Source organism: Balaenoptera borealis, assembly GCF_965194805.1.
Source record: "Balaenoptera borealis genome assembly, chromosome: 13".
In the NCBI taxonomy this organism is placed as follows: Eukaryota; Metazoa; Chordata; class Mammalia; order Artiodactyla; family Balaenopteridae; genus Balaenoptera; species Balaenoptera borealis.
The window spans coordinates 99,365,728-99,381,459 of NC_138870.1; the positions used below are offsets into that span (position 1 = coordinate 99,365,728).

Sequence of the window (15,732 nt, forward strand, 5' to 3'; positions counted from 1 at the left end):
TATGTCCTCGTATCAACTTAAGCAATCTGGCCATCTCCATACATGGGTGAGCTCCCCCCTCGAGGGCAAGTGGCAGGAGTCCTCGGTTTGTTTCATTCCAGGCTCTGCTGCAAGGGCTGCTGGGCCTTCGGGAGGCCAGGACGGCTGGACCAGTGAGCTGGCAGCCGCCCCTGCAGCAGAACCAGAGCCACCCTGGGGACTGGGATGGGAGGAGAAAGAGACGCATTTGCTTTAAACAAAAAAGGAAACAAGGTTAAAATGAAGTTTATTTTTTTTTTTTGATTTTTTTGTTTTGTTTTTTAAATAAAACTGTTTGTGAAACAGCTATTTTATCCCCACGGCAGAGTGACCCCTGAAAGATGCACTAACCCCTTCTTAAGGCCTTAAGATTTTTTTTGTACTTTTTTCTTTTTTTAAAACTCAGATATTTAAAAATTGTACAATTTACAAAACAAAACAAAACAAAACAATACAACATAAAGAATCATGTAGCATGGGGCTGCTCAACTGACAGGCCCCCTTTTCCTTTATAAAAATGAAAGCAAAAGAAAAAAGGGTGGAGTGGGTGTTCCTGGTCAGCTTACCTCACACGATCATAACTGACACTGTCCCTCCCTGTGTCCACTCTTACAGCTTAGGTTTCCGTCCCGTCTGTCCTGGGGTTCAGGGCACAGCTGCCTGAAACATGCCCAGAGGCGGCCATCCCTTGACCCTGCCAGCTGAGCCACTTAGTGGGACGCTCGGGGCTCTCACCAGCCACAGTGACCCAGGATGCAGCTGTGACCTTGGGGCATGTGCCAATTTCACCCCCCCCAAAAGATAAAAATCTTAAAAGTAATAAATAAATAGTGTTTCTGGAAATGAAAAAATTTATTTTTGTGTTTAAACATCATTCTCCCACTCTTGAAAACACGGACCATCCCCACTTCCCTCCCCCTTGACCTTCCCACTTTGAGACAAATTACTGACAAAAGAATAGTTTGGTGTGGTTTGTTTGCTCTTCCAACCCTGGGTCTAGAATCTCTGAATTGTGTAAGTTGGGCTAAGGATCTAAGTCACCCCTGTCCTTGTGAGATGAGAGTTTGTTCAGTTCAATTTCACATTTAAATTTCACTGTCATTGGAACAAATTTGGAGTTCTTAAGCTAGATAATTTTAAAATAGAATCAAAAGGGATAGCGCACCTTTCATTTAAACAAAGTCTTTCCAGACTAAAAATAGATTTATATATATATATTTTTATCCCTCCCTTTTTTAATTCCCCCCACCCTTTCCCATCATCCCCCTCCCCCCTCCCCCCACATTGTCACTATGGAGATTGTGTCCATGGAAACAGCCATTCCAACTTCTTGGGTCTTTCTTTCCTGTGGTGTCACCAGTCTGAGAGTGATGTAAGAACTTAGGAAGGAAGTGCTGGCACGGGCAGGCACGCGGGGTGGGGCGGGGTGGGGTGTGGCTGCACAGGAGGACCATTTCCATTCCATCACAAGGGTCCACCACCTTCTCATCTCCACAGTCTCACCTGCAAGACAAGCAGACACTGGGTGCTGGGAACCCCCGTGTGGTGCTGCAGCCAACAGCCCCTGCTCCGTGGCAGCGCCGGGGTGGGGGACTCTGCAGGGTCCAGTGGCTGCAGAACCCCTGTGAACACGCTGCTCACACTGCAGACACCCAAGACCAATGGCGGAGCCAGCCGTGTGGCTCTGGGCCTGGAACAGGGTAAAGGCAGCAATGACCCGGCCAGCTGTGCCAGGAGGATGGGACTCTTGAGTGCCCTGGCCCGGGTGTGTGGAAGGAACCGAGACCAGGAGAGATTCTCTGATCCGCCAGGTGGGGCTGCCCTGGAGTGGGGCAGCTCTCGGGGCGACCCCTTGCTCAGGACCCCACCATCTGGGGCCTGCAGGTGGGCTCGGCACTTGGTGGCAGGGACCAGTCCTCACAGAGGTGGCTGAGCACCCAGCCAGTCTGTGGAAGAACCGGCTCAGGACCATGTGATGGCTGCCTCCAGTCGCAGGCAGCTCTTTACATCTAACAGCGAACACTCCTCCCAGGAGCTCTGACGGAAGGCAGGTCTCAGCTCATCCTCTGAGGCTCCCCAGGCCCTGCCACTGGCGTCTCTCCTTCCAGCCTAGGCTCCAGGCTCAGGAAGACTATCCTGGTGATCACATGGGGTACGTGGGGTTGTACCAAGCGCCTCCTCAGAATGCTTCGTGGGTCATTCATTACATGTGCAAAGATCTCAGAGAGACACAGCAGTTTCCAAGGAATTCAATCCAGAAAAATTACGCCAGAAGCCAAGAGTGGTGGCACCCTCACCTTTCTGCCAATCACAGCACTCTTGGAAAGTGTGTGTGTGTGTGTGTGTGTGTGTGTGTGTGTGTGTGTGTGTGTCGGACGGCTCACCTTGCTTCTTCCTCAAACCCTCTTTGGTGCCCTCCTCCAACCAATAAACCTCAAGAAAACCCAGACACCACTATCCCCTTTTCTGTTTCCACAAAACTTACTAATACGCAAAATAGTTTAGACCGGTCTGTGTGCACGAGCCATAAAGAGATTCCTAACTGCATGACAGAAAATGTGAATAAACAGGAAGAGACTCACAGAGACAGCAGGACAATGTCGCCACCCTCAGGTAAAAGCAAACCCCGGGACTCCAGCTGGAGGCCCTGGGGACGTGGGCCAGCGGCTGAGCCATCCTCAGGACATCCCCGGCCACAGTGTGGCTTCCCCAGCACTGATGGTGGCTCTGGCCCCACCTATGTGGTCCATGCTTCCCCCTCCCCCAGCACGGACACTCTCCACTCCTCACTCTGGTTTCCTGAGGCTAAGGCTGCCAGGAAAGGGGGGAGAAGCAGCCTTCTCAGGCGAGGACAGAGGACAGGTGCCATGCATATCCTGCAAAGCTCTGCTGGTGGAGGGAGGGACAGGGCAGGGTTTGCCCTCTCCCCAGTGCTTGGCACAGTCTTGGGCCTGCACTCCTATCCTGCTCATTACTCACAACAGCAGGCCCCAGCCCAGCGCCCATCCTCAGAATGAAGGCTGTCTCGGCACCAGGGTCTGCCTGGCCGGCGGGCTGTGCAGGCTGCTGACCGTGGGCTCCTCCCCTGGTGCCACAGGGGGACCTGGTGGTCCAGGCAGCCTCGGCCCTTCTGCACCTCCCGTCTGGGGCTTTGTCTTCCAGCCTTCCCAGCAGGGACCTTCCCCAGGGTCTGATACTAGACTGGCCCAAACACATGATACCCTGAAATGTAATGGGATCCTAACGTCTCAGTTGCTCCTCAAAACTATTCCTTCAGTAGGGAGAATGGGAAGAAAATTCTTTAAGCACCTAGTAGGGGCCAGGCACTATGCTAGGAGCTTTATAGACATTATTTCATAGTAACACTGAAAGGCCTGACCCCCATATCTTGGAGATGAGGCAGCTGAGGGAGGTGACACACGTGGCCCAAGGCCACGTGGCTGGTTAGAAGTGGGACTGGGGCTCACATCCAGCAAAGCTCCTCTGCTTGGGCCCCAGGGACTCTGCCTTCGAGCCTCCATTGTTGTGGGCCCCATCCAAACGCACAGGACGTGGCTGAGAAGGCAGCACCCCAGGCAGAGCCACGGAGCAGGCGTGGAGCCGCTGCGCCAGTGAACGAGCGGGCGGCCCTCTGTGCTGAGGACCTGCACTCTTCTCTGTAAAAGGGCATCCGCACGTTCAGCTGCCGGCGAACGGGACTTCACGCTGGGCCAAAGCCTTCCAACACCCCCGCCCTCGTCACCCTCCTTCCTGCTGCCCTTCAGCTTCACCTCCGTGGCCTGAACCTGGGCCGGGTCAGTCTGTCCTCCAAATCCTCCCGCGTCTGAGGCCAAGCTGCCCTCTCCACCTGCGGCTAGGCGGCACCCCCTCAGCCCCACGGGACCTGGCCAGGGTGTGGAGGGCGGCCTCGTCCTCAACCTGTACCCAGCCGAGCGCCGTCAGGTCAGCACTCTCCTCCCTGGGCTGCAGGTGCTCCTCTGTTTAACACGGCTGTCTGCCCTGCGAGGACAGGGACTGCCGTGTGCCCCCTCCGGCCAGTGCACGACGGGACGGAGACAGCGGTCCCTGAGGACTGGGCAGACAGTCTAGTGGAGATGCAGACAATACGTGAACACACAAATGACTCGAGATTGTGGTGATGCCAGGAAGGCTGCAGAGTGGGGACGAGGGGACTTGGCAGGCTGCCGTGAGGAAGTGACACAGAAGCTGAGAAGAGACGGAGGCACAGTGTTCCAGCGCAGGGAGCTAAGCGCGGGCACCAGGGCTCCGCGGGAGGAAGCTCAGAGGAGCCGAAGGAGCCTCGCCGGAGACTCCAACGGGCCCTCAGAGGCGTGCTGAGCAGTCTGGACTTAATCCTACCGGGACGGGAACCTCTGAAGTTGAGCGGAGCTGCAGTTGTGGGAGGCAGTGAGGGGCTGCCGGAGCTGGGGTGGGAGGGAAGGGGAGCCCCGGGACATGACGCTGTTCACACGCGGGCCGCTGTGTGACGTTCCGACCACAGAAGCTGCTCGGGAAGGCCCAGCTCCAGGGCAGGGAGGCTGCTGTGTGCAGCTGGCAGCCCCTGGCACCCAGGACAAGGCAGCAGATGGACGGAGGTTACTACTTCCTGCCCACTGGATCGGGAGACCTGGGGGGTGGGGTCTCCTTGTTTACTTAGATGAGAATGGAAGACAGGGAGAGGGGTTCCGCGGTCAGAGCCCTGCCCACTCGCTGCCCTGAGCCAGGGAGGCTTCAGCATGGGGAGAGGGCGGCAGAGGCCAGCCACACGGCTCCCTCATCCACGGAGCCGGGAGGAGGCGGCCCACGGACGGCTGCCCGAGGACCTGTCTTCTGAGGCACTGCTGGCCTGGTGAGGGACAAGCGCCAGGTACCTCACGTGGTGGCGGGAGATTAGAACTCACATCTCCTTGCCCCAGCCCTGGGGTTTTCTGCCAGACAGGGCAGCTGCAGGGTCCGATTTGCGGCTCTGACCCTCCTGCTCCTCCTGTGCACGGCTGAGAGGGCAGCGCGCCCAGCACTTGCTGACGCCGCACCCCAGGCCAGGCTGCACTGGGCACGGTGGAAGCATTTCTTCACTGAATCCTCACAAGGCTGGCTGGCCATTGCTATCCCTCCTTTTACAGAAAGAAAACTGAAGCACAGAGACATTAAGTGGCCTGAGCCTGGTCACACAGCACTTTGCACACCGCTCTGGGTGAGAAAGTGGGGCGCCACGAACCGGAACGCACATGTACAATCACTGTCCCTTCCCTGCCTTGTCGGGAGACCCAACGATGGTGGCTCTGTGTCCTCAGCACGGACCCCGAGACGAATGCTCCTTGAGGTGGGGGGCTGCGTCTCTGTCCCCAGTCACTGGGGCTTCCTTCCGCACAGTCTGCAGAGGGCTGACAGCAAAGCCCTGCAACGTGACTGCTGAACCGCGAACCCAGGACAACGGGTCCAGCCTCGCGGGGAAGCACTCGATGACAAGCAGTTAAGGTGGACAAGCCCAGAGGCGCATGTCCGTTCCTTCCCTCCAAGAGGTGAAGGTCTGACCTCAACAGACTCGAAACGACCCCAAACCGAGGGACACGCCACTTAATCACTCAGCGCCTCATTTCTTCTGTATAAACAGGAACAATAACACCAAGCTTCTGAGGAATGAACTATGAAGCTTACTGTCCCACGAGAGCCGAGGGCTCTGTCAGCTGGCAGAGCCCAAGAATGAGCAGAGAGAAAAGCGATGATGAACAAAATTAAAATTTCCAAGAGGAGATTTGCCCACCAGGCCCAGGGCCCAGAGTTCTTCTTTTTCTCAAACACGGGCTGGGATTCCAGGACGGGAACAAAAGGCACTGAGTAAAACCAACGGTTGGTTCTCTCCCTAACTGGCTCTTCCTGGACACTTCCAGGAACATTCCACGTGGCCTCCTATACAACCTAGCCCTAACCACCTGAGCCAGAAAGGTGGCAGAGCCGCCTAGACACAGTAGAAGGGCCAACAGAAACATTCTTGAAAACCACCCAGACTGCTGCTTGCCCTGAGGGTCAGTGGACCCCGCGGGTTCTAGAAGTGCACGGGGCTCCATGTGACGACCCACCCTCCCGCCCTGCTCTGCTCCCTCCACTCCCAGCCCTACTCCCTGGAAGAGCAAGACAGAAAAGTGTGAGTGCAAAGTCCTCACTCGACAGCCCCTCAAGGAAGCACTGTAACCCCCACTGGCCTCAGAGACTCATCACTCAGCGCAGGGGCCTTCTCTGGAGGTCAGTACCGGGACCCACCTAAGAAACAGGTGACTTCCCAGATGAAAACTGCCACATTCTGAGGTGAATTCTGTTTCTTCCTCAAATTACTGTTGGGTATTCCAGAGAAAGGCAGACACCCCCCACCCCAACTTGTAACAAGGGGGAGGGAACATTCCACAGAGACTCAGGCACACGGTGCTGCCCCAGAGAGCCAGGCCTAGCACATCTGTGTGGGTCTCAGACGCCTGGAGTAAACACAGATGCCCTCACTTGCAGAGAAATAATCCCTTAACGAACAGGTCTGAGACAACCAGCCCCCCACCCCATCCTGTAGAAGCAAGTGCCCCAAGTTACATTTTGGTTTTTCTTCTCATGATCTGTTTTGCTCAGTGAGGACGGGGCAGGTGAGGAAGGCAGTGGGAGCACCGCAGGCCTGCTGCTTCTAGAGGCCCAAGTCCCATAATCCTGCTCTCACAGGCACACGCTGCCAGCCCGGACCACGAGCCCCCCGACACACTCACAAAAAGCACAACTCAACCTCCTGAGATTTTAAAAAGTAAAGTTAAATGGGATGCTAAAGTCTACTAAATCGTTGAGGGGATTTTCCTTCCCTTTGTACTTCTAGGAAAAGGAACCCTTCATAGACCTGGGGGAAAAAAAAGATTTCAAATGACAAAACCTGGGATATTTTTGGTTTTTCAAAGGAGAACCCATCATAAGCTTTAGAGATATTAAGTAAATTAAGAAGAGGCCTCTGGCGAGAAGCCTTTCTGAGACAGGGAAAGAGCAAGGGCTGCCGGCACGAGAGCCCCCACACCCCAGAAGCTCCGTCCCGGAAGCCAGCTGCGTTCTGCCCCCGGGGACTCCACACACAAGGCCTGAACCCCAGTGGAGGATGGGACCATTTTAAAGCCCCAAGCCACCTTTCCACACGTATTCTGGGGAGCTGAGCAACAGATGGAAAGACACTGAATCCACCTGGTGCTGGAGTCCATGCGATGAAATGCCGGTGGGGCAGCCTGGCCTGCGGCGAGCAGGAGGCAGAGGCCCCGACACCCACTCGGAGTCCAGCAGCGGTGGCGGCCCCGACTCACCTGTGCTTGCTGTACTTTCCATTCCCACGAGCACACTGCCCCCCTCACCCCCGCTCCGACTGCTCTGTGCTGAGGCTGCCTTTCGCTGTCTTGTTCTGCAAGTGGGGGAGAGGGCACGGGAGGGGAGGCTGACGTCGGCAAAGCCAAGGAGACAGGACAGGAGGGACAGAGAATGAGCGTGGGGGTCGGGGCAGGCGGAGGTGAGGAGAGGAACGCACACAGAAAAGGAAAGAAAAAGCAGAGTCAGTGCTGAGTGACAAACAGGAGATACTCAGACAGGGTCTTCTGAGGTAAAATGTGACCATTAAAAAAGGAAAGTTTTTAAAAATAAAAACATGTAAATTAAGTAAAAAATGGAGAGAAAATTGTAAGATCCTATGATCCATACTGGGAAATAATTGTTAAAGAAAAGCATAAGTAAGCATCTTTCAGAAGCATTTTGAGGGCAGAGCTGTCAGGACGACCTCTTTCTAGTACTTTCTGGCCCCACTTAGAGACTGAAGACTGTGAGCACCAGTGGCCACCAGGGGTCAGTGTGACCTCAGCTGGAGGAGAGTCGCCGCTGCAGGGACTGCCAGGTGGCGGGTCTCCACCATCCCAGTCCTTCCCTCGGGTCCCTTTTCCCACGCCCTCCCGTCTCCACACTCGCATGTGGTGTCTTGGAAACAGGCCATTCACACACACCCCCGCCCCCATCTTCGTTCCTTTCCTAAATTTAAGAGGTGACCAAGTGACCATCTCCTCAATCAGCTGCAGACACCACCTGCTTCAGCTGAAGTAAAACCTGGAGGAGACTGTGAGTTTCCCCAGAAGCCTGGAGTCAACTCTCTTTAGTCTGGGAAGACACCTGTGCTTATGTACCTAGACCTACAACCAATCTCACCTCACGCCAATCTGTGATCTGGGGTTTCACTCAACTGCGAGGGAAACCAGGAGCTGTGTGTGTTTCTCTTCCAATTTTTCTTAACAGACAAACATCTTTCTCCCCAGCTGCGCCACCCCATGGGTGCCGACCCCACGCCACGGGGCTCCCTCCCATGTGCATCTCGGCCCTTCCGGGGCCAGGAGTGCTCGGCAGCCCGGCAGCCTGGGCCCTGGCGGTGCGGCCGTGACTCTGCAATGTCTGGTCTCCAGGTCTTTCAGGAGGAGCCCCGCCGCCACCCCCAAGTCCTGCGGGGAGCACAGGCTCTGCAGGCTCTGACTCACCTTGTGCTTGGGGCATCTCACCGAGAAGTTCTCCTCATGGAGCAAACAATCTGCAAGACAGAAGGGGACAGTTAGGAGGAGCCTGGCGTGCGGCACAGCCTGAGGGGCATGGGGCCACGCTGGCCAGGACAGACAGGGTGACACATGGAGATAAGAGGTCTCCACACTATGATTTCTAATAGGAAAACACGCAAGACACCCCCAAATAAGCTATGGCACCTCAACATGGTGGAATGTCAGTCCAACGTTAAATGTTTCAGAATAGTGAACACAATGCAAATTGCTCAAAAAACCAGGATACATAAATGTACAAGTACAATCCCAATTTTACCAAAATATTCTATATGCATAAAAAAGGACAAAGGAAATCTACCAAAATATGACAGTGGTTCTCTTTGGATAGTAAGATTATAGGTGATTTTAATTTTCTTTATTTTTTCTGTATGTCCATGATCATATCCTATTATTCTAATCATCAGAAACAATCTCCAATAAATATTATTTTTAAAATTCCTTATCTTAGGCTAAGGCCATTCCACAGGCCCACGCCAAAGCTTCCTTGTGAAAACACTTTGAATCTGGAGGCATCTTTTCTCCTCTGTGGAGAGTCACAGGTCAGAGACAGCAAGGAGGCCAGGCCCGTGAGCCCCGCTTCCACCCCTGCCCCACACACAACCCACGGACACACTGCGGAAGCTCCATAACCCCTGCTAAATGCTTCAGAGGATGTGAAATCCCATGAGGGGGCGATTCATCCTTGGAGGAAAATCACTCATTCCAACTGTTAACACGGGGACACATCCTCCATGACGGCAAGGACGCGCACCTGCCTCCAGGGGCGTTGTGCTCTGCGGGACAAGCGTCGTGCGCGGAGCAGGGCGAGGAAACCGAATTAACGAGCTCACTCTGCACACCACAGCTCCCGAAGACCGACAGCCAGGTCGCTGGTGCGAGATGCAGTGGCAGAATGTTAATAAATATTGATCACACATTCTCAGAGAGCTCCCAGGCACCAAGGCGGGAGGCGGTGGTACTTAGTCTTGTTAAATTTACAATTTAACTCAGGTTTAAAGTGAGGTCCAGATTAGCGGCCTGTGTACCTACAGATTTCAAGTGAAACAGTAATAAGCAAGGGAGCACACAAATGGAAACTTTTGAGGTCTTCTATAATCTTAAATAAATAAAGACCCTTTCATAATTTGGCTAAGCCACCTCCCCTTCTGGAGTCCTAGAATCTCTAGGGTCGAATGGGTTTAGTCTTCACAGTTCCCGGGGCAAGCCTGGGGCAAGCCTCGGGGCATGAGAAACAGCAAGTCCTGCTAACCTTTGCATCCCCATCCCCTCCCCCCTCCAAGCAAACAGCACAGCAGTAAATGAAATGTGTTAATTTAAAACCCACAAGTACATGGTGTGACCGAGGCTCCTGCTGCTCCAATCTGCCAGAGAGCTCACGAACAGCGGGAGACGGACAGCTGGAGCTTGAGGGAAGCACCTTCTCCTTACCTGGGCTGTGGCAGCAGAGCATGCTGGCAGAGTCTATAGTTTGGGCCAAAGAGAAACAGCACAGGCCACGGGGGCGGGGGGAAAGGCCACCCTTACACCACAGGGGTTTACAGAAATAAGGAGGGGGGCCGTGTTAGCTGGAAAAGATGCCATCAGAAAGGCAGAGGTGGCTCAGGTCCCCTCACTGCCACGGAACAGTGACCAGCTGTGATGGACCATTAGTAAAACATGCTTAAAGCTAGGAAACATGTTCCCTCAAAGTTAAAAAGAAGAAATAAAACAATGTAAGTAAACACTACAGGCAACTTGGAACTAATGCCAGGTACTCCTGGGAATGGAAGTCTCCGAAACAAATCTACGAGACGGGGTGCACCTTTTGGCTAGGCCTCCCGAGCAGGCAGGGGCTGTCCCCGTTCTCGTCATGCCCACCGGGCATCAGGAACTGCACTTCCTGCTCCTGGCAGGGTGAGAACCCCAGCTGGAGGGCTTAGACACCTGCAAGGGGCCGGGGAGCCTCTCCTGGGCTGCCTCCAGCCAGGCTCTGCTGGGGAAGAGCCAAGAGTGGCAGGAAGTGCAGTAAAAGCTCTCCTGAGGGCTCTCGACAGGCGCCTGGCCCCACACTGCCGGCCCGCCAGCCTCTCGTTTGATTCCTTTAAGCCCCTGGCAACATCCCGCACTGTGCAGAGGGCCTGGTCAGCACTTCCCCACAGTGAGGTCAGAGTCAACGGCTGGATCATCATGCAGGCTGGAAGAGACTCACCAGCTTGTCTAGTCGGCAGGGTGGCTTCCAGGCACAAACATCAGCACCCCAGAACAGTGTTCCACTTTGAGTCCTCTCTTTAGGCTTAAAGGCAGAGGACTCTGCTGAGCTCCTCATAACAAGCTATGTGGAGCTTCAGATACCCACATGCACCCATATATACCCCATGCTGAGGATGGTGAGCCCGGGAAGGGAGAAAACGAAAGGATGTCTAGCGTCCTTTGGATCTGCCAAGCCCCGACAGTCTCCAACTCAGCTACAATCTCCTCAGAGCTACGCTTAGTACTCATAATGGCAAAATCCAGGCTGGGACTCAGGGACCCGCCAGCCTCACCCCACCTCGCTGAGAGGCAGCCTCAGCTCCTGGGGCCGAAGGAGGGGAAAAAGAGGGCAGGAGCAAGGCCCTGTGATGCAGAGAGGTCCTCTCCAGGGAGAGGCCAGACCACCAGTTCTTTCATATGACCCATCTGGGGCTCTGAACCCACTGCCGCAAGATCAAAGTCAGCAGCGGAGAGAGCAGCTTTAAAATGCTGCTGGAAGGGTGGCTACAGAAGTGAAATTCCCAGCTGTGTTTCCTCATGAGGGTAAAAGAAAAAGCCCCTCTAGGCAAGATTCTATATGCACAGTGGGATTATAAATGAGCTACCACAGCTCTTTTTTCCTTTGGTATTAATTGTTGTGGCTCATTGCATTTAAATACATTAAATCTTTTTTTTTTTTTTTTTTTTAAACAGCGCTCATGTTCTTATTACCGCATTCTCCCACCTGGAGACAAATCCTGTGCCTGTGACATAACAAGCAGCACAACAGAGCAAACTGTGATGTCACAAATGTGCAATCACTATTAGGAAGGGGAAACGCTGCAGGAGCCACAGATCCTCATGTTTCCATGGAGATGTCCCTGGTGATAAAAGTTTTCCCTTCGTTATGAACAGCTCTCTAAGGTTTGGGCAGCTGGCAGCAAGGCAGAGATGAAAATGCCAAACTGTTCCTTACTCCATACAGAGATGGGGGACTCAAACTCAGGGACTTATTTTTATTTTAACTAGAAAGAAAGTCAATCAATGAATGCCTTTCCTGGATACAAAGATCCATTACATATAGAACAGAATTCCTGAGAAGACTGTGTGGGATAAATACAAGCAGCAAGCTACACAGAGCAGTGCAGGCTCTGGGTCACTGTGACTCAGGTCATCCAAGAGACCAACAAATGCCCAAGACACGGTCACCTTGTTAAGCTGCTTCTTTGGTCCCAGCTCCGCATGGAGGAGCAGTTTGCAGCAGCTGGGACAGCAAAGCCAGAGGGCCAAGGCCCCGACCCAGACAGCCTCCCTCTCCCTGGATACTCGGCCACCAACTTCTGCCAAACAGAGACGTTACCAACTTATCTGGGCAGGCCAGGCAAGGCAGGCTCAAACAGAGTGACAAGGAAGTCCTTTGCTTCCTAACACTCAGCTGGTAGAGCAGGCCCTGCTTCCCTGCTGGCGGTGCGCGCTGGAGGGCCTCCACTTGAGGGAGGAGAGCCCGGTGCCTGTCCCGAAGAACCCCCAGCGCCTGGGCTAGAGCAGGGCGTTCCATCTGCCAGCTGCACATGGCCATGGGAGTCTAAACGAAAGAAAAAGCTCAGTCCCTCATTCCCACTAGCCACCTTCCAAAGCACTCAGCGGTCACACATGGCTTGTGGCTACTGTAGTGGAGAGTACAGATCTAGAACATTCCCTCACCGCAGCAAGTTCTACCGAGCGACTCCACTCAACCCCTGGAGAAGCTGCACCTGAAGGCAGGTGCCCCGTGTGCACGCAGGGAGCACGCTCGCGGGGCCGAGGCACCTGCCTGCTGCTCACCCGAGGCTGCCGGGCGGAGCCTCCGTGCAGGAGACCACCTCTCACCGCCCACCGACGGGGAAAGCCAGTGCTCGCAGCATTCCCCACAAAAGACTTACGCACAACTGCCGAAAACCCAGAACTTGAACATCTTCATTAAAAACCACGAAGCTTAAACTAGAGAAAGAAACAAAACGTTCTGATGTAACCCTGGGCGGTATCATGAAAATGAGAAAAGGCAGTGGTTGGGCTTCTGAGAGAGAAGGATTTAACGGCTGTTCTATAGAACATGCCAGACCACGACCCAGGGTGAATTACAGCTCAGACTCAACAAGTAAACATGTAGAGGAGGACAGAGGATGGAAGGGACAGACTGAAACCCAAACTCCCTGAACTGACATTTCAAGGCTTTTTCTTTTTTAATTTAATAAATTTATTTATTTATTTATTTATGGCTGTGTTGGGTCTTCGTTGCTGCGCGCGGGCTTTCTCTAGCTGCGGTGAGTGGGGGCTACTCTTCGTTGTGGTGCGCGGGCTTCTCATTGCGGTGGTTTCTCTTGTTGTGGAGCACGGGCTCTAGGCGCATGGGCTTCAGTAGTTGTAGCACGTGGACTCAGTAGTTGTGGCTCGCGGGCTCTAGAGCACAGCCTCAGTAGTTGTGGCGCACAGGCTTAGTTGCTCCGTGGTATGTGGGATCTTCCCGGACCAGGGCTCGAACCCGTGTCCCCTGCATTGGCAGGCGGATTCTTAACCACTGCGCCACCAGGGAAGCCCTCAAGGCTCTCTTCTTACTGCCCACTTATCCCTCTGGTCACACGGCACCCTGGCCACCAGCTGCCCTTCAGCACATGCAAACAAACTTTCATGAGAATCTAACTTTGGCATAAGCATTATCTTTCTGTACTTTTCTTTCTTTTTTTTTTTGCCACACTGTGTGGCTTGGCAGGATCTTAGTTCCTGACTAGGGATCAAATCCAGGCCCCCAGCAGTGAAAGCCCGGAATCCTAATCACTGGACCACCAGGGAATTCCCTTTCTTGTTTTTTTTAGCTGCACCCCCTACAGAAACCTGGAAAGAAAAGAGGGAGGAGGAAAGGAGGGGCAATGTGAAAGGCAGGGAGATGCGCTTAAGCAAACGTCAGGAGCGCTGGGAGGAAGGGTGGTCGAGAGGAACTCAGATTCCTCCCAGGCCTATTGGATCCGACTCCATGTGCTTTACGCCTCTGTACCTGCTCCCATCCTGGTCAGCCACCAGGCCATTTGAGCACTCTCGTTTGTCTTCCCATTTTCTCTTCCTCCATCCTGACTGAAAGCATGAGAACCTGCTAGGTGAAGGTCTCAGACCCATCTGATGCTCAGAAAGTAACTGGTGAAAACAATCAACAAAAAGCCAAAAGTCAGGAGGAAGAAAGAGAAATCTTTCCCAGGCTGCTTGAAGCTCTGAGTCAGAACTCCAGTCTTCTGCACTGCTCATTGGATGGCACTTCTCAGACAAAAGGTGTCCTTCTTTCAACAGTTATCACACTGCAAAACACTGCTCTGATCATCTCCAGAGACCTGGAAAAAAGGTTTGATAAAACCCAACACCAGTTCACGATAAAAACACACAACAAACTAGGAACAGAAAGGAACCTCTTCAGTTGCATCAAGAACATCTATGAAAAGCCCACAGCTATCATCATAATAGGTCAGAAACAAGACAAGGATGTCAGCTCTTGCCACTTCTTCTTCTTCTTTTTTTTTTTTTTGGCTGTGGACCATTCTTAAAGTCTTTATTGAATTTGTTACAATATTGCTTCTGTTTTATGTTTTGTTTTTTTGGCCTCGAGGCATGTGGGATCCTAGTTCCCTGATCAGGGATCGAACCGCACCCCCTGCACTGGAAGGCGAAGTCTTAACCACTGGACTGCCAGGGAAGTCCCAGCTCTTGCCACTTCTATCCAACATTATCTAGAAGGTCTAGCCAGGCAACTAGGCAAAGAAAAGAAAAGGCATCTGATTGGAAAGGAAGAAGTAAAACAATCTACTCACAGATGACACATCTTGTATATAGAAATCCACTAAATAACTATTAGAACTAATCAGTGAGTGGAGCAAAGTTCCAGAATACGAGATCAATACACCAAAATCAATTATATTTCTATACACTCACAGTGAACAATCTGAAAACTGAATTAACAAAACAATTCCATTTATAACCACACCAAAAATAATAAAATACTTAGGAATAAATTTAACAAAAAAGGTGCAAAATGTGTACTGTGAAAATTACAAAACACTCTTGAAAGAAATTAAAAACTGAAGTAAATGGAAAGACAGACACCCCATGATCATGGGTTGGAGGACACACTATTTTTTTTTTTATAAGATGGTGACAACTCCTAACCTGATCTGCAGATTCAATGCAATCCCACCCCCCTCAGAAATGGATAAGCTGATCCTAAAATTCATATAGAACAGCAAAGGACCCAGAATAGCCAAAACAATCTTGAAAAAAAAAGGAACGAAGTCGGAGGATTCACACTTCCCAATTTCAAAATCTACTACAAAGCTACAGTAAACAAGACTGAGTGGTACTGGAGAGAGTCCAGAAATAGGTCCATACATCTACGGTCAACTGGTTTTCGACAAAGGTCATCGAATGAGAAAAGTAGTCTTTTCTACAAATGGTGCTGGGACAACTGGAATCCATATGGAAAGAAATGAACTGGACCCCTACTTCACACCACATACAAAAATTAACTCAAAATGGATCAAAGACCTGTGTAAGGGCTAAAACTATAAAACTCTTAGGAGAAAACATAGGCATAAATCTTTGTGATTTTGGATTATGCAATGGCTTCTTAAATATAAGAAAAGCAACAAGCAACAAAGAGCATAAATGGCAAAAGAACAACAGATAAACTGAACTTCACCAAAGATGCTCAATATCATTAGCTGACAGGGAAGTGCAAACCCAAATCACAATGAGATACCACTTCTTGCCCACTGGGATGGCCATAATAAAAAAAGACATAAAAACAAGTGTTGGTGATGATGTGGAGAAACTGGAACCCTCACACACTGCTGGAGGGATGTAAAATGGTGCAGCCACTTTGGAAGAC

At 52.3% G+C, this 15,732-nt stretch overlaps 1 protein-coding gene across 7 annotated transcripts in view; it reads right to left on the minus strand.

Moving 5' to 3' along the window:
* Nucleotides 1–1,405: 1,405 nt before the first annotated feature.
* Nucleotides 1,406–15,732, minus strand: part of TCF20 (transcription factor 20) — a 170,520-nt gene continuing 156,193 nt past the window's right edge. For 3 of the 7 annotated variants that reach the window (XM_082352621.1, XM_082352619.1, XM_082352620.1), the window contains 3 exons: nucleotides 8,544–8,593; nucleotides 7,338–7,465; nucleotides 1,406–1,521 (listed from right to left, as the gene is read on the minus strand). In XM_082352621.1, the coding sequence (XP_082208747.1) occupies nucleotides 7,382–7,465; nucleotides 8,544–8,593 (134 nt within the window). In that variant the 3' untranslated portion in view covers nucleotides 1,406–1,521; nucleotides 7,338–7,381. Of the gene's footprint in view, nucleotides 1,522–7,337; nucleotides 7,466–8,543; nucleotides 8,594–11,425; nucleotides 14,600–15,732 lie in introns of those variants that run through there. The other 4 variants (XM_082352616.1, XM_082352617.1, XR_014233738.1 and 1 more) reach the window with 4 other exon arrangements.